Source organism: Leuresthes tenuis, unplaced genomic scaffold (genome assembly GCF_036924035.1).
Source record: "Leuresthes tenuis unplaced genomic scaffold, fLeuTen1.0.hap1 SCAF_1, whole genome shotgun sequence".
In the NCBI taxonomy this organism is placed as follows: domain Eukaryota; kingdom Metazoa; phylum Chordata; class Actinopteri; order Atheriniformes; family Atherinopsidae; genus Leuresthes; species Leuresthes tenuis.
This window is the reverse complement of record NW_027325355.1, coordinates 17,319,837-17,340,609: the sequence shown is the minus strand read 5'-3', so window position 1 is coordinate 17,340,609 and position 20,773 is coordinate 17,319,837. Positions and strand designations below refer to the sequence as shown.

General features: G+C 43.5%; 4 protein-coding genes across 8 annotated transcripts; 1 reads left to right on the top strand and 3 right to left on the bottom strand.

Annotated features, from left to right (window-relative positions):
• The first annotated feature begins 837 nt into the window (after window positions 1-837).
• dzip1 (DAZ interacting zinc finger protein 1) lies at window positions 838-9,742 on the top strand. 3 transcript variants are annotated; one of them, XM_072385107.1, is made up of 19 exons: window positions 838-955; window positions 1,515-1,661; window positions 1,904-2,503; window positions 4,418-4,502; window positions 4,594-4,709; window positions 4,814-4,972; window positions 5,078-5,215; window positions 5,299-5,361; window positions 5,463-5,591; window positions 5,865-5,913; window positions 6,070-6,120; window positions 6,308-6,367; window positions 7,039-7,214; window positions 7,308-7,497; window positions 7,782-7,947; window positions 8,212-8,591; window positions 8,770-8,891; window positions 8,977-9,115; window positions 9,239-9,742. In XM_072385107.1, the coding sequence occupies exons 2-19, from the start codon at window positions 1,659-1,661 to the stop codon at window positions 9,334-9,336; spliced, it is 2,724 nt and encodes a 907-aa protein (XP_072241208.1). In that variant the 5' UTR covers window positions 838-955; window positions 1,515-1,658; the 3' UTR covers window positions 9,337-9,742. The 3 variants fall into 3 exon arrangements, with proteins under 3 accessions (XP_072241208.1, XP_072241329.1, XP_072241259.1); XM_072385228.1 differs by having other exon boundaries at window positions 1,515-1,704; window positions 9,239-9,741; XM_072385158.1 differs by lacking the exon at window positions 6,308-6,367 and having other exon boundaries at window positions 9,239-9,741.
• Window positions 9,743-9,820: 78 nt separating this feature from the next.
• On the bottom strand, window positions 9,821-12,321 carry cldn10d (claudin 10d). The gene is made up of 5 exons (XM_072385325.1): window positions 11,867-12,321; window positions 10,856-11,017; window positions 10,688-10,769; window positions 10,471-10,578; window positions 9,821-10,346 (listed from the first exon to the last, which is right to left on the bottom strand). Exons 1-5 carry the CDS (start codon window positions 12,096-12,098, stop codon window positions 10,160-10,162), a joined length of 771 nt encoding a protein of 256 aa, XP_072241426.1. The 5' UTR covers window positions 12,099-12,321; the 3' UTR covers window positions 9,821-10,159.
• On the bottom strand, window positions 11,921-15,773 carry LOC140306794 (claudin-10-like). 2 transcript variants are annotated; one of them, XM_072385503.1, is made up of 7 exons: window positions 15,638-15,773; window positions 14,160-14,299; window positions 13,394-13,555; window positions 13,186-13,273; window positions 12,991-13,098; window positions 12,727-12,882; window positions 11,921-12,004 (listed from the first exon to the last, which is right to left on the bottom strand). In XM_072385503.1, exons 1-6 carry the CDS (start codon window positions 15,727-15,729, stop codon window positions 12,747-12,749), a joined length of 726 nt encoding a protein of 241 aa, XP_072241604.1. In that variant the 5' UTR covers window positions 15,730-15,773; the 3' UTR covers window positions 11,921-12,004; window positions 12,727-12,746. The 2 variants fall into 2 exon arrangements, with proteins under 2 accessions (XP_072241604.1, XP_072241525.1); XM_072385424.1 differs by lacking the exon at window positions 11,921-12,004 and having other exon boundaries at window positions 12,469-12,882; window positions 15,638-15,772.
• Window positions 15,774-16,141: 368 nt separating this feature from the next.
• LOC140293332 (claudin-10-like) lies at window positions 16,142-19,243 on the bottom strand. 2 transcript variants are annotated; one of them, XM_072379529.1, is made up of 6 exons: window positions 18,687-19,243; window positions 18,427-18,588; window positions 17,727-17,808; window positions 17,504-17,617; window positions 16,368-16,747; window positions 16,142-16,331 (listed from the first exon to the last, which is right to left on the bottom strand). In XM_072379529.1, exons 1-6 carry the CDS (start codon window positions 18,916-18,918, stop codon window positions 16,267-16,269), a joined length of 1,035 nt encoding a protein of 344 aa, XP_072235630.1. In that variant the 5' UTR covers window positions 18,919-19,243; the 3' UTR covers window positions 16,142-16,266. The 2 variants fall into 2 exon arrangements, with proteins under 2 accessions (XP_072235630.1, XP_072235629.1); XM_072379528.1 differs by having other exon boundaries at window positions 16,142-16,747.
• Window positions 19,244-20,773: the final 1,530 nt, after the last annotated feature.

Here is a 20,773-nt window from a genome sequence, read left to right as displayed (position 1 = left end):
ACTCATCGCACCGTGTGTTTATCATGGTCACGGAAATAAGGAAGGAGGTAAAAAAAAAAAAAAAAATAGCAGAAAGAAAACAATGGAACCGATAAAGAGCCCCCTAATTCCAGAGAAGGTTTGTGAATCATTACATCGCACAAAAAGCTGTTTCGCAAGTTCGGCCTATCTATGCGTGGTCAAAAAAAACTTTTCAAAATCGTCTCCAGCATCCTTCCGGCCGTGTTCACGACTCAGTAATTGTGTTGGATTGTTTAAATCTCCCAACGTTTGTGAGAAAAATAAAAACAACCGTCGGAGCAGGGCCGCCATGAACGTGCACTCAGAGCCCCTCTTCCCTCTTTGAGACTCCCCGTTTTAAAACTGCTTCTCCCTTCCCCCTTGTTGTTGCGACCTGCATCAAATTCAACGGAGTTACACCGGAAATACTTGACTGTACCTTCAAAGTATTAACACGATGTGTCTCGCGCCATAGGTTTCATCACTATTCTGGCTTCAGACAAAATATGATGGAAAATATTCTCCACTATGATGTAATTCTGAAATTTCAGAAACACCTTACTATGTATTTATACTTCACATATATACACGAACTGGGATTTTGTAGAAAATATAGTGCATTACATACTGTATGATTTAAAAAGTCTTTGGCACAAACGTTACAACATGCAACGTGAGAGGCGTTTAAGTGCTTCTTTAAATGTTTGTGAATGCAGAGTTTACTGTCAACATATCCCTTTTATTTAAATTTTCCAATTTACCAGGAACGTTTTACTTTGGATGAATCCACCGGAAGTTGCGTACTTTGTTTAACATTATGGCGGATTTTTTTTTTTTTCAGAGAGCAGGGATTTAGGAATGTGGAGACCAGCAGCTACGTCACCCTCAAATCGACTGGGGTCTCGTCGATGGAAAACTTTCGAAACGGCTGCAAATTAGCAGGAATACTCATATTGTAAGTTGTCTTAAAGGAACAGTTGCATTTTAAAACTAAATATTCAGCTTTCACAATTGTCGGTGGTGTGAAATTACGTTTTAAGTTTTCTCTGAGACGTTGTGTATGAACTGTCCGTTAGCCAGGAACGCGTGAAGGGCTTAAGGACGTAAGAGGTTTTCAGGTTGCAGTTCGGTCTGCGAGTTAGTTTTTTTATCTTTCTTTTGTTTTTTTCTATCTTGACGTGGTGCTTCGTCTCAGCCGCTTACAGTGAAGACAAGTTCAAGCTTGTTTGCCATTGTTTAGGTTGAAGTCCAAACAAGTGTGTAAAAAGCCTGCCCCGACGCGAAGTCATTGCCTCGGAAACGTGATGCCGACAGATTAGCGGCTGTTAGCAAAGAAACCATTTTCTCTAAAATCCCTCGCGCACGTTCGGAGGAAAGTTAGGCCGCTCTTCTTTTTTTCTTCCTCTCGGTTTTTACAGCAGTGATTAAGAATGTGTGTAGCTAGTAATATGCGCTCTGCGGGGACACACGTTCGCTGATTGTCTGCACTGTTTTGATAACATTTCTCTCCCCAGGGACGCTGGTCTCTGTCTCCATGGTAACGTGGCGGACGCCCTTGCCTCGCCGTTCTCGCAGTGAGCTGCATGCAAGGGGGCGGGACCGCAGACCAAGACGACTCTTCGATTTCTCTCGCCGGCTGAAGGCAGAATCGGTTGAAGATGGTAAGGAGAGCGGGGCTGCAGCAGGACAGCAACCGCGTCGTAGGTAGATGGAGGCTGGATTTTCCGTGGTGGAATCTGTACTGTGCTGTTTTACCTCGTCAAAGCAGCTGCTGCAGTCTGTCTTTCCTTTCACCTTCTCTTCCTGTGTCTCCGTGTATGTAGGGCATTTGATGCCGGTGTGAATTGATCAGAGTCTGCTTTTAAATGGAGTGCCAAAACCTCTCTTTGGTCTTTGTTTTCAGCCATTTCACGACAGAGTCTACTACCCCTACACCAGTGACACCCAGGGGACCCACTCATCAGCAGGGATCCCCTCCCTTCTGAATTCCCCGCTCAGCCAGCCCTCTGTAAACGGCCACACTGTCCCCGCACCAGGTATGACTCCATCCAGCGGAGCCTCCACAGTTCTCCCCTTCAAATTCCGCCCGCGCCGGGAGAGTGTGGACTGGCGACGAATCAACGCCGTGGACATAGAGCTGGTGGTGAGCCAGCTGGACGTGGACGCCCTTCAGGAGCACATCAGCATGGTGACCTTCTGCAGCCTGGAAGGGGAGCGATGCCAGCGGTGCCAAAGCCCCGTGGACCCGGCTCTGGTCAAGCTCTTGCAGCTGGCTCAGCTCACAGTGGAGTGGCTCCTCCACTGCCAAGAATTCCTCAGCCTCAACGTGCGAGCGGCGGAGGAGAGGTTGTCGGCGGCCGGCAGGGATCGAGAGCAGCTGCTGGCTCAGCAGAAGAAGCAGGAGGAGAAGGTGAAGGAGCTGACGGCAGAGCTCAAGCAGCGGAAGAAGGTTATTCGCACCCAGCAGTCCCTGCTCGCACCACGGATCATCAGCAGCCCGAAGGTACCCCTGACAGACTCACTTTCTTTTCAGGATTTGTCGCTGATGTTTTTTCTCCACCACCCCCATCCCCCTTCTCCCCTCCTCTGGGCCTCCCTCGGTCATTGTTGCCGAGATGCATTCAGGGCTTGAGCTTTGTGCGTTTCACGTTGGGTTTTGGGTTTAAAAAAAAAAGACTTCAGACAGTGGCTTTCACATTTTTTGTTATAAATACGATAAACCGAAAGCGGCCACGTTGTTTTGGGTTGATCACGACGAGCTTTATTCTCAGACTTGAAGCAGAGGATTTAGAGCTCCTGAGCAGATGGCGTCTTTTTTCCCATAGCAATTAGTTTTTGTAAATCCACTTACAAAAAAAGAAAAAAGGAAAAAGACAATAAATCAGAGTGACAGGCAGACTAACACCTCCTCCACTCTCCCTCCCCATTCTGTCATTTGAGAGTGTTGTTGAAGACGCGCGCCTTAGAGCCTGCTTGTGTTGGGATAAATCTGCCTGTAAGTACTCACCTCTGCTCATATTCTGGGTTATTTGTAGCACTGACACAAAAATCTCTCTGTGATCCTCAAGCCTATGGCTGCTGCTGCTGACCTGGCCTGAGGGTTGCCAAGGCAACAGCCATAGCGTGTCATGGCAGCATGTGGTTGCTAGGTGTGCGCAAGGAGCTCAGCTAACAGAGCTGGTTCAATAATTCATCGAAGCCAAGCATGTGTGTATGTTTGTGTCCTTCCAAGGATCTTTTCCATGTGTTCAGTCCACATTTATACATGTACACATGGACACTTCCTCCACAAATTGAATTTTCCTCAAATGTCCACTTATTCCAACACCCAGTAATTGAATTGCAGTACTTAAGACCCCTTCGCAGAGCCACAGGTCTGTGTGTGGCGTGGCTGCGCTTCATAGCAGACGCCGCGACAAGATATCGGCTGCAGGCGGTTTAATGTTGAATGAAGTCTCGGGCACCGAGAGTGGCAGCGTTAAACTAGGCGCGTGATGTGTGGGGAGCCCCCGCAGCATCTTCGCTGCTTAGTGCGAGCGAGTGAGGTGACGTTTGCCGCAAGAAGCATATCAGCATATCAGCATCACTCTCGCTATGTGTCTGTTTGGAAGCACACGCCTGAGCTCGGTGTAAAGTGTCGGCAGGTTCTTGATGTCGACTTGGGCTTTGTCAGCTAAAATCTATATAATGTGAGGCCTGTAAGTAGAAAGAACTGTTAGGTTCAAGAATTTTAGGTTGATGAATTTCTGCTTGCCAGTGCAACATTTTTCACTGGTTTTTGTTCTTGTTACATACAAAAAAAGGTATTTAGTAACTCAGAAAACATCCTTCAGATTCATTGATAATGGAAATAAGCCCAGCAAGGTAAATACAGTAGCTGTGTTTGCGTGACACTGGAAAAAAATCAATTATTGTGTTAAACAGACCCAAAGCAGACATTGGTATGTACAAAATGTACAAAACTGAGCTTCTCAAAACTAAAACACTCCCTAACAAATCACTCTTGGCTGTATATGCTCAAGTAGACTCAAATAAAGATGGAACACCATCTTTGTAAAAGCAGTAAATCTTAATCTGTCCGTGGGATTTTTGGTATTTCATCAATGCAGACGGACGCCTGTTTAATCCTCCGAAACCCAAAGGCCTTCAACATTATTCTGCAGCCTCTGTTTGTTGGGGTTTTGCAACGACACGTCCGCATCTTCTGGCTGCCACACTCGGAAATATGTGCAATAGTCAGGACTGGGCTGCTCTTGGTTGTGCTGGTGCTGTTGTTGGTCCTTTAGCTTTGCTCTGTTTTTGCAATAGACTGAAACTGAAAGTGTTGAAATAGGAAACAAAACCAGCGTAAAGAGCAGCGATCTCTGCGTGAATAAATGTCTCACCGACTTGTGTGTTTCTCTCTCCGTTTTTGCAGTGCCCACACTGCGAGAAGTCCTTCCTCAATTCCTCCTTTCTTCAGAATCACATGCAGCGCCGGCACCCTGATGAGTATCAGATCCGTAAGTCCACCAGAAACATTAAAGAGGACACGATGAACTGCGTTATCAGGCGGCAGGTATATCCTTTCTTTATTGTCTTCTTTTCTTCTAGAGCTGCAGTTCGACAATGAGAAGAAATCTCAGACCGACAGTCTGAAGCTGGAGATCAGCAGTCTGAAGGAACAAGTAGCTCAACAGCAGCAGGCCTTGCAAGCCAAGATAGCTCAGGTGGGAGCAAAAAGCTGATTTTAAGAGACTGAAGAAAACGGTGTAAAAGCTTCAGTTATTTGTCACCGATACTAATGAAGCGTATTTCACGTGTGCGTTTCCAGGAGAAGGAGCAGCTGTCCATGCACAAAGACCTGCTGAGGGAGCTGGACCGTTTTAAGGCGGAGGAGATGGCACGCATGGACAGAAAAATAGAGGACAGCAGGGATGGCATACGCAGGGAGATGGAATATCTTTACAACCGAAACATTCAAGCTCTCAGTGTACGAGACGGCTACTTCTTAACGCGACATTTATTTGACATAGAGGTCTTAGATCCGTACCTCTTTGAACTAATTGAGTCGAATTGAACGTGTTTTCATTCACAGGAGGTCAATCAGAATCAGTCGGCCAAGCAGGAAAAACCAGCCAGTCCCGTGAGCTCGCAGCCAGAGAGAGATGTGGACGTCTATAAAGAGATGCAGCTGCAGGCCATCCAAAAGCTGCAGCAACAGATGAAGAAGCAGGTCAGCCCGGAGAGGAGATGCTGTTGTCAAAAGCTTGAGTCATTTTAAGGACAATCTTAACACGATGGCAAATTCTCTTGTAGGATAAAAAGTGGGAATCCAGACTGCAGGAAATAAAGGTTCAACACGAGTCTGAAAAGAATCAGGTGCGCCTCAGTGCTCCCAAGCGTCTGTAACTGCAGCGTGCAGAACATCCGAAAGAAGTGGGCTGACTGGGAAATTCTTCCTCCTTTTTGCTGTCCTGCAGTTGCTGAATGAGCTGGGCAGGATGCAGTCGTCCGTGTCGGAGCACCAGGAGCGCAGCCAGTGGCTGCAGCAGGAGATGGGGAGCAGGCTGCAGGAGAAGGAGCAAACCATCAAGGCTCAGAGGGAGCAGGTCAGCACTCTCACGCCGCCCGGCTCGATAATATCAGGAGGGGAAGAGAGGAGCAGCGTCAGCCCTTGTTCAGGATATCCTCTATTAGCTTGTTGGGCTTGTGTTGACACGTGATGATACTGTATGTTTGGCTGGAGCTCCAGCTCACAGGAAGTGAGCTTTGCTTTCCCTGGAATCGTTTTGCCTTTTAGAGAAGAGACTGGCTGTGTGTGTTGCACCTCATATCAAGTTTCTATGTGTCCTGATCATGTGGCGTTTAATTCTTTTTCACAGATACGCACGATTACCTCAAATCCACCCACCAAAGTAGTAGAAGTACCAGGTAAGGATTCTGTTTTTAGCTGACGTCTGTCTTCACTTGTTCCACAATTGAATCAGCAGCTCTCATTGTTATATATATAAAAGACTGAATTTGAGTTTTAAGGAGGTTTTTGCATTTGAAAGTGATTTTATATTTCAAACGCATCCTGTGTTTCAGTCGCTGCCAGCGCACCGGAGCCGAAGCAGAAGCAGAAGAGAGTCGTACTTGGTAAGTCAGCCTTTGTAAAATTAGAATAATGATTCCCTGCTGTCAGGCTGAGCTTGTGCTTCTGTGCATGAAGGAGTTACCTAATGCCGTCTCTGACAACACTCTCATCAAGCACACTCTCATCTTGTCCCCCTTTTTAACGCCTATTTTATCCGACTCCCGGTCACCTCGTGTGCTGCCCCGTTAGAGGAGCCGGCCTCTGCTTTTAAGCTGGATCCTATACAGGAGTTGACAGAAGAGGAGAAAGGTAAAGAAGCTCAATCCGACAGAGCCGGGGCCGGCTGCATGCTGCTGCATGGACGCGATGGGTCTGTTCTGAGCGGTCCTTTTTCCCGAGGTCATCGAGAGCAAAGCTGTTACGTTTGCCATTACGTTTTCCACCTGCGACATGTCATGTGAAAAAAATCTACCATGTTTTATTCAGGGCATCATTAAAAAAATTTAAAAAACAAGATAATAATCAAGTTCCAACAGATCCTTATCTCATCCTTAACTTTTGTGGACGTCCCAGCCAGATTCTGCATTTTCACTTAGTTTTTCTTCAATAGACCATGAAACAGTGTAATACATCAGACATTACAGTTCATCTGGTGACCAGCTTCTACAAGCTGGTGTGTCCTGGTGCATAAAACCTTTTTTATTTCACATGACAGCGTGTGCTGTTTGATTTTCGTCGGCACGGCTGATCGTCGCTTTCCATCCATCGTCTTGCCGCCTCTTTTTTTTTTTTTTTTAGTGGCAAAAACAAAAAAAAACTTGGAGGCTTTGTCCTCCTCCGCCCGCCCTGCTGCAGTCACATCCATCGGCTTTCTGTGGATATTTCTCGATGCATGCTTATTTTTGTGAGTTGGCTGCTTGTCATTGGATCCTGGTTTGGTTGTTTTTTGTTTTGTGACTAAGCAAAGACGTCTTTTACAGACTCCAGCAGCATCTCTGAGAAGAGGCCTGCGGAGAAGAAGCCTGAGCCTGCAGGAGAGAGGAAACAGAGGGGGACCGCCGGCGCTCTGAAAAGAAACCCCAGCATCAAGAAAGAGATGCGTCCAGAGATCGAACACACCCTCCTCAGGAAGCTGGAGAGCCTGGGGGTCAAGCCTGTACGCTCCACTCTCTTATCCAGGGCTCGCTGCGGCGGATGTTTGCGATCATTTTCTCTTTCTCTTACGAGTTTTTGTTTTTTCGGCTCACAGGACCAGAGCGGCCTAAAGAGCAAGGAGCTCGCCTCCGTCCTGGCCAAGATGCGTTCGAGGCGGGAGAGCTTCGCAAAGACGACACCCGAGTACTGGCGTCATCGGGAGGAGATCGTTGGCAGCGTGGAGCAGAAGCTGGGCGGCGATCCTGTTCCAGAGCCAAAGGCCAGATCCAAACAGCCTGTTCAAGGTGCTAAGCAGGCCTGAGTCATCAAAAAGCCTCTTAACACGTGACATCATCTTTTAAAACTCTGAAATCTGGCCCCACCCCAACACTGAGTAGTACTGAGTAACTGATTTGATCAAGTGTCTTACAGCGCCTTGCTTATTATTAAATAGCAGTAATTACCTTTTGACTGCGTGTGTCTGCCGGTCTAATCTGTTTAAAAGCTTGTTTGCTGCCACATAAGCTGATTTGAGTTCTGACACACTGTCAGCGGCTGATGGGCTAATTGTTGTGATGTAACCGTGCAGTGCTTCAGATCCGACCGCGATCCAGCAGCTTGCCCTCCAGAGCCAGTCAGGTGACATCCAGACCTGCAGTCAGACAGCCCAAGACCCCTCAGCCGGCGCCAAGGACCAAAACCACCACCCAACCCAAGACGTCTACGCCCAACGCCAAGGTTGCTTTCACCAGCAAGTATGGGGAAAAAAACATTTTCAGGCTTTTGAGTAAGATTGCCAACATCACAGTATGTACTTCTTTCTTTTGAGAGAGTATTTAGCAAACTATGTCTACAGCATTATGACAGCTTCATACCAGCTATGCACACACATTTTTGATGAAATACACAGAGTTCGACGTCATCTTTGGTTGATGTGGTCAAGAAGCACAGGCTGACGAGTAGGCCAGTTGTTTCCGTTTACATGGCAGCTTAAAAATAGCATTTTTGGCATTCTTCAGGACACCCCCCTTCAGTTCGGATGAGGAATCTGAAGAAGAAGAAGAGGACACGGACATGGAGGAGGAGCAGCCACTAAAACAGCAGAGGGGCAAGTCACCGAAGCCCAGATTAAATCAGGCCACTCCGGTCCAAATCAGAGCAACCAAAGCCAGTCCGGCCCTGACCAGGCAGGTTGCAGTCAGGCAGTCCTCCAGCCCCAGACCGCAGCAGTCCTGGGCACCAGTGGGCGGGGTGACCAGGACGCCTGTCACAAAGATGGAGAGCGATGACGAGGAGGAGGAGTGGTCAGACGTCAGTGAGCTGCAGGAGATTGATCCGAAGCAGCTTCAGGGTTACAAGGACCAGAACGGAAATGTGGATAAGAAAAACCACGGCAAAGGTTTGTCTTTTATTGTCAGGTCACAGGATCCAGTGAAATAAGTCGTCTCGTTCTTTTTTTTTTACGTATATATATGAGCCAAAATGAATTTGAACGTGCCATCCGCACCAGATTTGACGCCGCTCTTGTGCTACCGTTTCCCATAGTCCAGGCCTAACTGAATTGCTTTTGTCTTCAGAGAACAAAATTACCGATTTGGCCAGAAAAATGGAGAAGCAGTTTGCCGACAGAGTGGTGAAGAAACCAGCAGGGGGCGTCAGCATCTTACCCGAGAGGAAGGATGAGGTTCAGGAGCTGTCGGTAAGACCTCGCTCTGTAGCTTTGTTTTGCACTGTTCCCGGTATCTGCACATTTTAGAAGTGAGGAGTAATGTTTGTCCTGACAGTTCACAGATCTCGAGGAGAGCAGCGACTGGGCAGTTTCCTCCTTGGAGGACAAACAGCTCTCTGGAGCCTTGAGAAAGAGCTTGGACTCACCCAGCACCAGCATCTGGGGGACCTCCACCGGAAAGGGTCCCAAATCAGGTCAGTGCCACACGGGCTCGCTTACATTTTTAATTCCTCTCACGCAATCTGAATCGCAGACTATGTTGTTGATGGTCTCTGGTATGAGAGACGCTTTAAACGGCGCCGTCTTCTGCCTGGCAGGTCTGACAGAAGCTGGTACAGGAAGCACCCTGAAGAGCAGCCTGTGCTCCCTCAGTGACATCAGCGACTCAGAGGATATCAGCAACAAACACATCTAACAATGCAGCCGATTCTGTGAAGTAGCACAGACAAAGAAACCTCAGTCAGCTTCTCTGACACCTGCAGTCGATGCCAAATAGCCATATTTTTTACTTACTTTCCCTCAATATCAGAGAAGAAAAGCAATACTTACTACAATGAGAAGAGTTTTCTGTTCAGGACTCATCTAATGAATATGTTAGAGCTGACTGTCATTTCTTTTTGGTTTCACTTTATGCCTTGTGCCAACTCTTAGACCTTTGCAGTGTTTTTTAGATGCTGTTTTGTATCGTCCGTAGCAACACTCCAGAGAGGCACTGTCTTTTGCACTCTGTGTCCGTGTAAAATTTTGTACATTTGAATTTTATATCACTCCGATGTGGCCCAATGAGATTGGACTTTGTATGAAAATATTTATGCAAGCAATAAAGGATTTCTTTGTCAACGGTGTTCTTGAAGTAACCAGAGGACTGATTTATGACAGATTTCAAGTCAGTTTCGGCGCGTTTCTCAGTCTTTGGTTTAATTAGAACATTCACGTCACCGGGTCATCTAATTAGAAAACAGGATAGTCTAATGGAGAAAAGAATCAGAAAGCAATGTAAAAACAGCAGAAAAAGCTCCGAACTCAAGGGATGAGCCGGCAAACAACTCATTTTCAGTGATATCTTTAGGCAGCGCGGTGCAAAAACAATATTTGTTCACGTTTCTTTCAATGCATCTTGAAAGAAATGCAAACGCTATGACAAAATAGTATTTTTGCAACACCAAGATGATTCGCAAAGAAACAAATGTCTTGAAACTACTCTCAGTCGGCCTCTCGGCGTTGTGTCTGTATCTGGCTCAAACGAACGTGTCCCGAGCGTAGGGTTGACTGGTCCTCGTCGTCGTTGTTCTGCTTGTTTGGCTCTTCCTGCCTGCATGATACAGCGGTGGCATCCAAGTTACTCTGGAAGACGATGTCGGCTGCCTGTACGTCCGTCTGGAACGGGCAGTGGCATACGTATGCGGTCTCCGTCTTGTTTGTGAACTAATGCAGGTGAAATAGAAGATGAACATATGAGGAAGTTGTTTTTTTAAATAACTTAAGCGTGCATAATGTGAAATAAACTCACAAAAGAGTGTACAAGTTCAGAGGGAGGTTTTATATTCACCTAGATCGTAGACCTTCTTTCCCAGAGAAGTAAGTCAGCACTGTCCCACCGCAGATGAGAAGAATGGAACCTCCCCAACCAATGAAAACTGCAGCTCCAAGTTCAAATCTTAAAGTTAAATGTAGCAAGAGTTGTTACAATTATAAATTACTAGCTTTAAGTAATATCTCTTAAAGTGGCATTGTAATGATGCTCAAGCCGTTTTAAAAGTGCTCACTTCTGTGCCCTGAAGTTTGGATCCACAAATTCGGAAATGACTTTGTGACCCCACCAAGAGTACGTGATCATTCCACAGAATCCTGCCAGAGAATGGTACATTTTGGAAATATCCGCTTTTCTGAAGTTTGAATAATAATATTTGGAAATAAAATAAATGTATTTCTACCTGAAGCGAGGTAGGTTAGACCACCAGAGAATGTCACTCTTGCATTGGTAATCTCTGTTCCACCAATTTTGGTGCATTTCATCCCTATGAGTGCGAGGACACCCCCAAAGAAGCCAGTGATGACTGCGCAGACCGCAAGAGCTCTGACAACATGAAGGAACACTGAAAGATAACAAAAAATGCAATTTAAAAAAAAAAGTGCAGTGCTTCTTGCTTTCCAATAAATGAATAAAGCCCAAAGTGCCCAGATATATGTTCTTCAAAGCACATCTTGCCCAACATATCCCTGTAGACAGTTATGCTAATGTAGCACAACCATTACGCTAATGTAGCGCTACATTAGCATAACTGTAGCGCTAACTGTAGCTTAGCATAACATCCCACCCACAATTACATACAGAGGTACATAGTTTCCTCTTCCTCTTGGAGATTTACAATAGTTGAAAGCAGTAATGACAAATAACTGTTTAAAAAAAAAAAAGAAAGGCTTGAGGGGACTTTTAAATTGCCACACTGGCATTGGCCATTTCTGACTCTAAAAAGATCAACATTGGATGGGCAACGGACAAACTCCAGACTTCAAAATGGCGCTTAAAGTCGGCTCCACCCATCATTTGTTTTCAGTTTATGTTAACTGTGCAACTCTTGTTAATGCATTATTAAAAAAAAATAGATTTTTCATCTAGTGTGGTCTGCAACTCACAATTATGTCCTGGCATTCAATTGCCTGTTATTGTAAATGTCCTTAAATGTCCTCTAGAACATGTTCGTGATTTAGTGCTTCAGATTATATTAATCTAAATAGACAATATTTGTCGCAGCAAAAAGAGCTAAATTTAGAAAGCGATCAGTTGAAGTTTATTAAGGCAAAAGAAGACATTTACAATTTTTTGTTTTTTTTTATTAGATTTGCAGCTCAGTCCCCTTCGCTTATTAAATCATTTTCACACAGTCCCTAACTGCATATTACAAAAGAAAAGCAGAGAGTTTAAAGCGTTCATGGGATCTTACCTGGCAGTGCCAGCATGGACGGATAGTCCTTGCAGTCGGATACTCCTGTGGTGTCCGAGATGCAGTCCCTCCACAGGTTGGAGTAGTAGTTGGAGGTAGTCAGCACAATGCTGCCCACCTCAGAGAAAGTCCAGTACTCTGTGGGAAGAGTGGAACACACCAAGATCCAGCCACACAGGCAGGATACAAAACAGCCGATCTCCACATACATCACCACCGTCCTATACTTCATGGTGAATTCTGCCAATCCACTAAAAAGAGAATAAAACCAATAAAAGTGTCTCACTGTTGGGAACAGGACTGAGTCACTGCTGAAGTGCTGGTGGCAGACCAGCAGTGTGGATGTTTAGTTTGTATCTCATCTTATCTTTTAGATAGTTTTGTCCAGTAAGCATCATTGGTGTTCCCAGCACATAGGGTGAAGGATTACATCACACCACAGTCCTTGTTGACAATTACAATTAGCTTTACACGGTCTTAAAGTGAAATAGAAGCAGTAATACTAGCAAGCAGAATGATTTGAAACCCAGTATGTGGATAAATATTGAAATGTTGAAATGTTTTTGGCAATACATTGGCAATACATTAATACTCAGTGGACCCCATAATTACAGCGTTAGATTGTTCAAAAACCATTTATTTGAATTAAAATGCTTTCTAATATAAGCAGAGAGACAGTGGAGTTGCCCTTAGAAATGAGATAATGTTCTTTGTACTGTTGCTCGGGCGTAATTTGATCTCGTTTACAGTAAATATCTTGTAATGTGACTGTTTCTCTCATTTCTCTCAAAAACAATTTTCTATTTATTTAGTTTCTGTCTAAAGGAGCCTTTGCTTTGAGATTATCGTGCATGTTACACCTTGGACAGTTGAAGTTCATTTACACAATCACAACAGAGGCCATCTTGTAACAGGAAACACTTCGCCTTGATTGCTGGTGGATGTGTTTTTCTCCTGGTAACACCTCTTTCTCTTCTTCTTCTTCTTCTCCTCTGATCGAGGGAACTGCGGCATGTCTGGAGCATACAACATTCAGTTAAAAACATTTGAGATGCTTCTTGTTCAGCAGCCTAACATTAAAGGTGGAACACGAATTAATTTGCTTCAAAGATAAGTAAACACACCTCTCTGGATGGTTAACCCTGCATGCGGTTGCACAGTGAACTGTACAGCCAAGTGCAATGAGAATACTCCCCACCAGGCCGAGATACAGGGGTGGTCCAATCTCATAGCTGAGGAGATGGGGGATTAAAAAGCTATCATCTTTCATTTTCGCACATTTAATTATAGAAGCCGGTTATTTAAAGACCTTGTGTTACCTCAGTTTTGATGAATCTGCTTTGCTGTGTAAAAAAACTGAAGCCACCCTGTTTATGTATAAACAAAAGCCAGCCACATCTGATACGCCTGCTTGGAGGAGAAATCGATGACACATGAGGGAAAAAACAAGACAAACCAGTGACTGTGTTCAGAGAAGCTGATCTGACAACAGCTCGAGCTTTCTAGATGCAAGCGAGTTATACTCACAGCCGACCAGCTGGACGGCAGATGCGGCTATTAATATCCTTTCCTTGCTTTTCTGGTCCCCACCAATACGCGTGCACTCCATCCCAAAAAATGAGAGCACAGCTCCAGTTAAGCCGAGGCAGAGACCTGCCAGCAGTAGCCCCCGGACTGCCTGGATGTGTGCTGGTAACACGCAGATTATTGAAGAAAGAACATGCAGACATAATTAAAGCTACTTTACAAACCCAAGCTGTGCTGCCAGTCTTTCTCCTGCAACCCTTCCAAACAAGCCACACTTGTTCAGTCATTTTGTAATCATACTCTCATGAACTTCCTGGGATGTTAACTCCAAGGGAAGATTATCGATTGTCTTGAACTATTTTCCACTTGGGAATAATCCTTCTTATTGTAGAATGATGGACTCCAAATAGTTTGGAAATTGACATATATAATGTATAATATATAATATCATCCTTCCCAGGTTGATGGGCAGCAACAATTGCTCCTCGAAGACAATTGCTGATGTCTATTCATGATCAAATGTATTTTATTGGCAGCACCTGACTGCTGCTTAACCTCTTAATTCATATTGAAGCAGTAAGGATGGACTACAGCATTTCATACTTATTCTCTGCAGTTTGGCTTAATACTTTGCTTTTTTTTATTTGTATGAATAATAACAGGGTGCAATATATCACGTGTTGTATTCATCTACCCGTAAAACCTGATCTGGACCAGATGATTTTCTTCATCACATCGAGATAGGATTATTTTTTTTTGTACCTACCTTTGACTCTCCACAGCACGCCGAGGTCAACACAGTTCACCACAGCAGTGGAGTCTTCGTAGCAGTCCTTCCACAGGTTAGACCAGTACCAGGCTGTCACCACCACAGAAGAGCCCCCTTGACCCCCAAGCTGCGCCACTCTCGAGAATATCAATTTTAATTTGAAGAAGATGACAATATAATATGAATAAAATCTTGGAATCATTTCTTATATCATATATCTTACGGTTTCATTCTTATTCTAACAACTCTCACCACAAGCCAATAATCCATTTTGATTACATCAAGCACAGTCTTATATTTCTATAGAGGCAAATTAAAAGAAGAATTATAACAAATCTATTTGTATCGTTTGCTTTTCATATATATATTGTTAAGGGTTTTTCCATGATGTCACTGAAGTCTATTTCTCAGTCTTTGGAAAGAAGCACCTATTTCACAGAAATCACAAAAATAGAATAAACAGTGCTGGAAATGGTGTATAAAAATGATATTTTAAGCTAATTAATTTAATTAATTTACTATCATACTGTAAACTTAATACTTAATACTGTATTTAAGCGGTTGAGGAAGTCTTAGTAAAAGAACAAATACACAATCATGAAAGTATTCATATTGCACTGGAAACGCTGCACTCAATTACATTATTTTTTACCATTAAAATGTACATCAAGTCTTAAAATTAAATGCAGAAAATGTGCCCTGTCTGTAGAAGTGTGGACCATTTTCATGCATTTTCATTTACTGCAGCGAAAACATTGTATTTCTGCAAAGTTGTCTGTTATGTGTAAACACAACACTGGTTCATCCCTTTGTTTAAGTGTCTTTTATTAAAGCTGGAATGATTTATAGGTGAGTTTAACAACCTAGAAAATACGATCCTCTGAAAATTGTCAGCCACAGCACACGGACTGGACTGAAAATGAGTTCAAAAGCTGCCAATATCCAAGTAAAAACTTCAAAAGAACTTCAGAGAGCCTGAAAGAACTGCTGCTCAAGACCACTTTAAAAGATCACAAGAAAGACTGGCTCCCTAAAAAAAAATACAAAGAAATAATCCACCTTCATGTTTAGTACACAGGCATCAGATTGCTTGGATTTTCCCATCAAACAAAGAGTGAATGAAAGTTAATGGTGGTATTTCAGTTCTGTGACGGAGTTTGGACTGTTTAGTGACTTCTGGTACGAGTAATCATTATCATCATCACATCCAAACATTTTCCAGGCATCTTTTCAATGTGAGAATCCCTTAATTTGCTACAGGATTAGTGAAGGTTAAGAAGTGACCATGCTTACAATCACCGCAACAGAATTAAAACAGACATTACCTGCATGCAAGATGGAATTTTTGGATGACAGCTTACTGAATTTCTGTGTACCATAAGATCCGATCTTCACTTGAGACAGTAGAGGACCCTTAAAGCCATACATATGTGCTTTATTTCTGCTATTTATTTCTTTAACTCTGATAGGCCTACCTCCAGTGGTCCATTGCAAGAGTGCAGCCCACCAAACCCAAGCCCAGTATGCAAAGCAGCAGGCCCAGGATCTGAGCCAGTCTCCTCCACATCTCTTTAATCTACCAAAAATAGTACAAGAAGAAGCTTCATGGATAGCGTAGGTATTCTTTGTCTAGTATTGTAGTGAAAAGAAAATCAATTGGGAACGAAAAGCTAATAATTCAGGATTATAAAGTCAACAATCCTTCCCTACCTTGCAAAGCAGGTCGTCTAAATCAATAAAACTTGCATGGCTTTTTGCGTCGGATTGAGTCGTGTTACTGCTCGCGCTTTTGTATTTGGATCATGGTTTGAATAACAACAAAACAGGCTCTGTTTACTGTCAACCAGACCTGATCAGCACACTGGAGTTTTTCACTTGTGTAAAGGTTAATAAAATGCCAACACATCACAGAAATTAATGTGCAGAAAGAAAAGACCTTTTGAAACAAAGATGTGCAACAGATTTTATTAATGAAAAAAAAACAATCAGCGGAATGTTGTTTGAACTCATATATATATATATTCAAATATGAACCAGAATGAATTCAACCTCCCTGTTCCACACGTTCTTTCATACTTGTTCTTCACTTATTAGTCACATCTTTCTAAATAAAGGAATTTTTGATGAAAGGTGTAGTTTCACTCCTTGAGTCGCCTGACAGCGAGGACACTGTACGGCTGCTGCGACTGCTGTGGCTGCTGCCACTGCTGCGGCTGCTGCCACTGCTGCCACTGCTGCTCCTTGACTCAGACAAAGTAGACAGGCTGGACCTTGAAGATAGACCGGACTGAGACCCAGATCCCGATTCTGATCCGGATCTTGACCCTGATCCTGATCTTGAACCTGCAGACCCCACAGATCGGGCAGTACGCTCTGTCATAGATGACCGCCCTGACCTAGTGGTGCGTCCAGATTTGGATGTACGCTCTGATTTGGAGGTGATGGAAGAGACACCTGAGCGATCAGATCTGGACGACAGCTCAGAAATGGAGGACAGTTTGGTTTTGGATGTGATCTCTGATACTGTGGACAGGGCTGTGGTGGATTTGTTTTGCTCTGGCTCTGGCAGTGCTCGAACAATTACCCTAAAGGAAGACAGACATAGTTTATATCAAACAAGACAAAACAGCAGGATCCCACTTTCCATGATATGTTATATTCTAGCTTGTTGCGACTGAAAGCACTCCATGTAGGTGGAGTGACACCAGGACAGGGGCAGTGCCAGGGGTGGCCATAACCGCCACTCACGTATGCCTGGCCAACCCAGACAAACTCGCATTTATAAAATTACTGTGGCACAAATTGCTTTGAAGCCTATAGATGCAAAAACAAAAAAATAAAAACAATCTTTAAAACGGGCATTAAAACAATACTTACTAAGGACCCTCAAACCTACCCCAGGTTCAAATGACCTTCAAGTCAAAAATAATTAGGATTGTATTTTGAAATAAAATCAACAAATACCCCTTAATGCAAGGGACTAAAGATTTGAGGAACTGATTGTTATTAATTAATTAATCAATTGATTAATTCTCATAGCTTTTATCAGCAGTTCAGAAAGCTTAACGTTAGTAAATGCTCCTTATCTCACTCAACCAGTCGAGGATTACATAATCATGGTGTCATTTTTTTTAAGGAAGCATTTTGTTCTTTCTACCTTTCAGAAGGTCGACTTCTCACCAACTGCACGCTCCCACCTTTAAAAGTCCTGAGCATTAACAGAACCTGTCCACTATGAATGAAGACCACAGAGGGTGCGGATACTCATTAAGGTCGGTGAGGGTGATGTTACTTATTCCCCTTCCACTGACATGTGACAGCAAGTATGTGTTTTGACTCACGTGTCGTCTCCTCCACAAAGCGGCTTACACACCGACCACAGATAGAAGAAACCACCAGCCATGTGAAAGGCTGAGCCCACCCAGCCGAGGAACAGCGGAGTGCCGAGGTCATACCTGTTAATATCCCACCGAAACACTGTGAGATTAACGTGTACAGACTTCAGTCATGCTAAGAACATTCCTGCAGATGCAACAGTGGTTAGACGTAAGCTCGCAAACTTACTTGAGTCCCGTGAAGTCAGGGTTGAAGGATTCTATTGAGACATACTGCGCATAAACAGCATATCCAGCTGTGGACAGCACACCTAAAGGAAAACCATGTTGAAAGACTAAGAAAAGAAGTTACACGTGGCGGTGCATACTAATGAAGACTAACAAAAGGCTGAACTCAGTCTAATAGGACTATGTTTTGACTGCACTGGTCAAAACATGTGATATGCAAGATAGTTGCTTAAGTTGAAGGACTTCTTAGCCTGAAAGGTTGATAACACTCAGCGCAATTACATGCCCAGCTAAGTCAGGTTATGGTTACAGCTCTGTGCCACTTAACCGAACCGTCATCCTTTCCCCAGTGTACGCCGTCAGAATCGAGCACTGAACGAAAAACATGTCCATTCAAAACCTCCAGTCACCGTTGCACTTAGAGAGGGTGCAAAGACTTTCTATCACAGAGGGAGATCGTTCGTGACAGCGGAGTGACAAGAATCAGGAGTTTTCAAGTGAACATGTGCCTCCCTTAATCCTAATCCTAAAACACAGATTCTTAAATCTTAAATCTCAGCAGGTTGAGTTTACTGCATGAAGGCAACACATACACGTATCAAAATAATTAAAAATCACTTTGTCTGTGTTGCTCATACACCTCAAGTAAAATCAGCCGGATACATTTTAAGATTGCTGTGTAATGAAAACTAGAAATTTACCACTGATGATGTGGCAGCATCCTCCAGTGTAGATCTTCTTGTACTTCGACGGGTCTTTACCCCCAATAAAGGTGCATTCCATACCCAATAGACTGAGTACAAACCCTAGCATGCCCAGGGAAAGAGCTGCCATCAGCAGGCCTCGCACAATCTGGATGTAGCCTGGAGTCATATAAAAGGTAAAAAAGACATTTTTTAAAAAGCAGAGCTGTAAGACAGAGTGGACACAGTTTGAAATATGTGAATCTGTCTTTGCATACCTTCCACAGACCAGAGCACTGGGAAATCACGACAATTGGTAACAGCAGTTGAATCTGTAAAGCAGGATCTCCACAAGCTGGACCAGTACCAGGCTACTGTGATGATGGACGTTCCCCCCATGCCCCCAATGGAAGTGATCTTCCAGCCCTCCATGGCCATCGTGCAGGCTACAAAGATCCAGCCGAGCACTGTCATTAAGAATCCCCAAATTTGGACGACTCGGATTTTCATCTCTGCGAATCAATTCCTGCCTGGAATTCAGACTCTGCGTCTCTTTTTTCTTCAAAGTCCTATCTTTTCCCCTCTAGCTGAATTTCTTTGCCTTTTTTTAAAAATTTGTCCTCAGAATGTAGTCCCTTACTCATGCAGAGATGGTGTTCACCCTGGGTCCAGTATTAGTTTTCATCCAAGATCAAACTGAATGATGAGTGGCCCTCTGATAAGCAGCTCTTCACAGACAGCTGAGACAACAAGTGGATTGGTGAAAACCAGTGGACTCGAGTTGTTTTTACATGCAGGTGAGAGACAGCAGTCACTCTGGTTCCCATGAGTCACAACAAAATGTTGTGAGATTTGAATCTGACTAAGAGTGCTCATCCAAGCACGTATCTCAAATTACAGAAGACACTCTACACTTTCCCTCATATACATTCATATATGTGACTCAACATGAACTTTTTTTAAAAACCCACTGATCCACAATAGATTTTTAACCCAAAAATCAACCATGTTGACACTAAATCAAGTGGAAATAACAACTTCTGCACTAATAAAGTATTATTGAATTGAATTGAAAACTAGCAGTAGCTAATAGCTTGACTGTCAAACTTATAACTACATTTTGAACACATCAAAACTTCACGTTTGTTTATGTTTGGATAAACAGGAAACCTTAAGCTCATTTTTGGGGAAATGTTACTAACTTGGAAATAGAACTTCATGTGATGTTTTTCTTGGATTTTTCCTGGCCGGAGATCAGAATTCCCCAGTTTCAAATAGCTAAATATGCAGCAAATAACATCAGTATAAGGAAGCATGAGTCTGGCTGCAGCTGGTCATAGAGCAAAGCAGTAAATCAGCAAAATTAAACGTCATTTACCAATTTTTTTTTATCCTCCATGGAGCATAAAAAATTAAATCTTGCATGATAAAATATCTCTATCGCTTTGTTTATTTCTTTCTAATCATGATTTCTCAATAATTTGACATTGTATGAGATTTGACCATAAACGGTGCACATTTCTACATCACTGACCTTTACATGTTCGATGAAATATGTAATAACACTCCTGCTACGAGTTAAGCTGCTTGAAGCATCGTTATTGACTGTGCCTCAGGTTTTAAGCTGCTAGTTATTAGTAATTTTACTCCTCTATGCTGGTCTCATGACTACAGCATAGCGTCTTTGTGCTGTTCTAATTAGAGGTAAACCTGAGGTAATGACAGTTCCTGAGAGTGATGAATGTTCTTGCGGCGGGGATGAAAGAGCTCCTCTTTGCTCATAAATTCTGTCAGCTTATGACAAAGTTAATGGTAGTGATACACTGAGAATGATGAACTGGTGGGGAATTCACCATTGTCTGTTGAACGACGGTTCAGACAAGTTTAACAAGAATAACACACAAAAGAAAAGTGAAAAAAGCAATGCTTATATGACCAAAGCCGCCAATAGAACATAACAGGAAAAACTAATGTGATTGATGCTAACCGCTAAAATTTGGCTCTTCTGCACTCTCATATGGTCTTGTGATGGACTGTCAACCTGTCCAGGGTGTACCCCTCCTCTCACTCAATGACAGCTTCGAGACCCGGAGTTGGATTAAAGGGGTATAGAAAATGGATGGATGGATGCACTCTTATATGATGATGTTTCCTGACGCCCATCGGTCATTAAAAGTGCATTCATTCTTAGTCGTGATGTAATTGTGTTGATCTTCATTTGACCTGAAAATACAAGAGAATTTACTCTGGCAACAGCAATAAGTCAAAACTTGTCAGTTACCAAATGCAATATCTTATCACCCACTAGAAATACTATAAACAGAGAAACAAAGATACTGCATATCTTTGTTTGGACCAATCTTCA

Excerpts from the sequence above, each read along its gene's own strand:
- dzip1 (XM_072385107.1), top strand. Across the intron at positions 4,710-4,813 it reads TGCAAGCCAAGATAGCTCAG|GAGAAGGAGCAGCTGTCCAT; the intron begins GTGGGAGCAAAA and ends GTGCGTTTCCAG. Across the intron at positions 6,368-7,038 it reads GTTGACAGAAGAGGAGAAAG|ACTCCAGCAGCATCTCTGAG; the intron begins GTAAAGAAGCTC and ends CGTCTTTTACAG.
- cldn10d (XM_072385325.1), bottom strand. The coding sequence starts at position 12,098 with ATGAAGTATAGGACGGTGGTGATGTATGTGGAGATCGGCTGTTTTGTA. Across the intron at positions 11,018-11,866 it reads GTCCATGCTGGCACTGCCAG|TGTTCCTTCATGTTGTCAGA; the intron begins GTAAGATCCCAT and ends GTTATCTTTCAG. Across the intron at positions 10,579-10,687 it reads CCAAACTTCAGGGCACAGAA|ATTTGAACTTGGAGCTGCAG; the intron begins GTGAGCACTTTT and ends TTTAACTTTAAG.
- LOC140306794 (XM_072385503.1), bottom strand. The coding sequence starts at position 15,729 with ATGTGGAGGAGACTGGCTCAGATCCTGGGCCTGCTGCTTTGCATACTG. Across the intron at positions 13,274-13,393 it reads TGCCGTCCAGCTGGTCGGCT|GCGTATCAGATGTGGCTGGC; the intron begins GTGAGTATAACT and ends TCCTCCAAGCAG. Across the intron at positions 13,099-13,185 it reads GCAGATTCATCAAAACTGAG|CTATGAGATTGGACCACCCC; the intron begins GTAACACAAGGT and ends CCATCTCCTCAG.
- LOC140293332 (XM_072379528.1), bottom strand. The coding sequence starts at position 18,918 with ATGAAAATCCGAGTCGTCCAAATTTGGGGATTCTTAATGACAGTGCTC. Across the intron at positions 17,809-18,426 it reads ATGCTGCCACATCATCAGTG|GTGTGCTGTCCACAGCTGGA; the intron begins GTAAATTTCTAG and ends GTTTTCCTTTAG. Across the intron at positions 17,618-17,726 it reads CCTGACTTCACGGGACTCAA|GTATGACCTCGGCACTCCGC; the intron begins GTAAGTTTGCGA and ends GGATATTAACAG.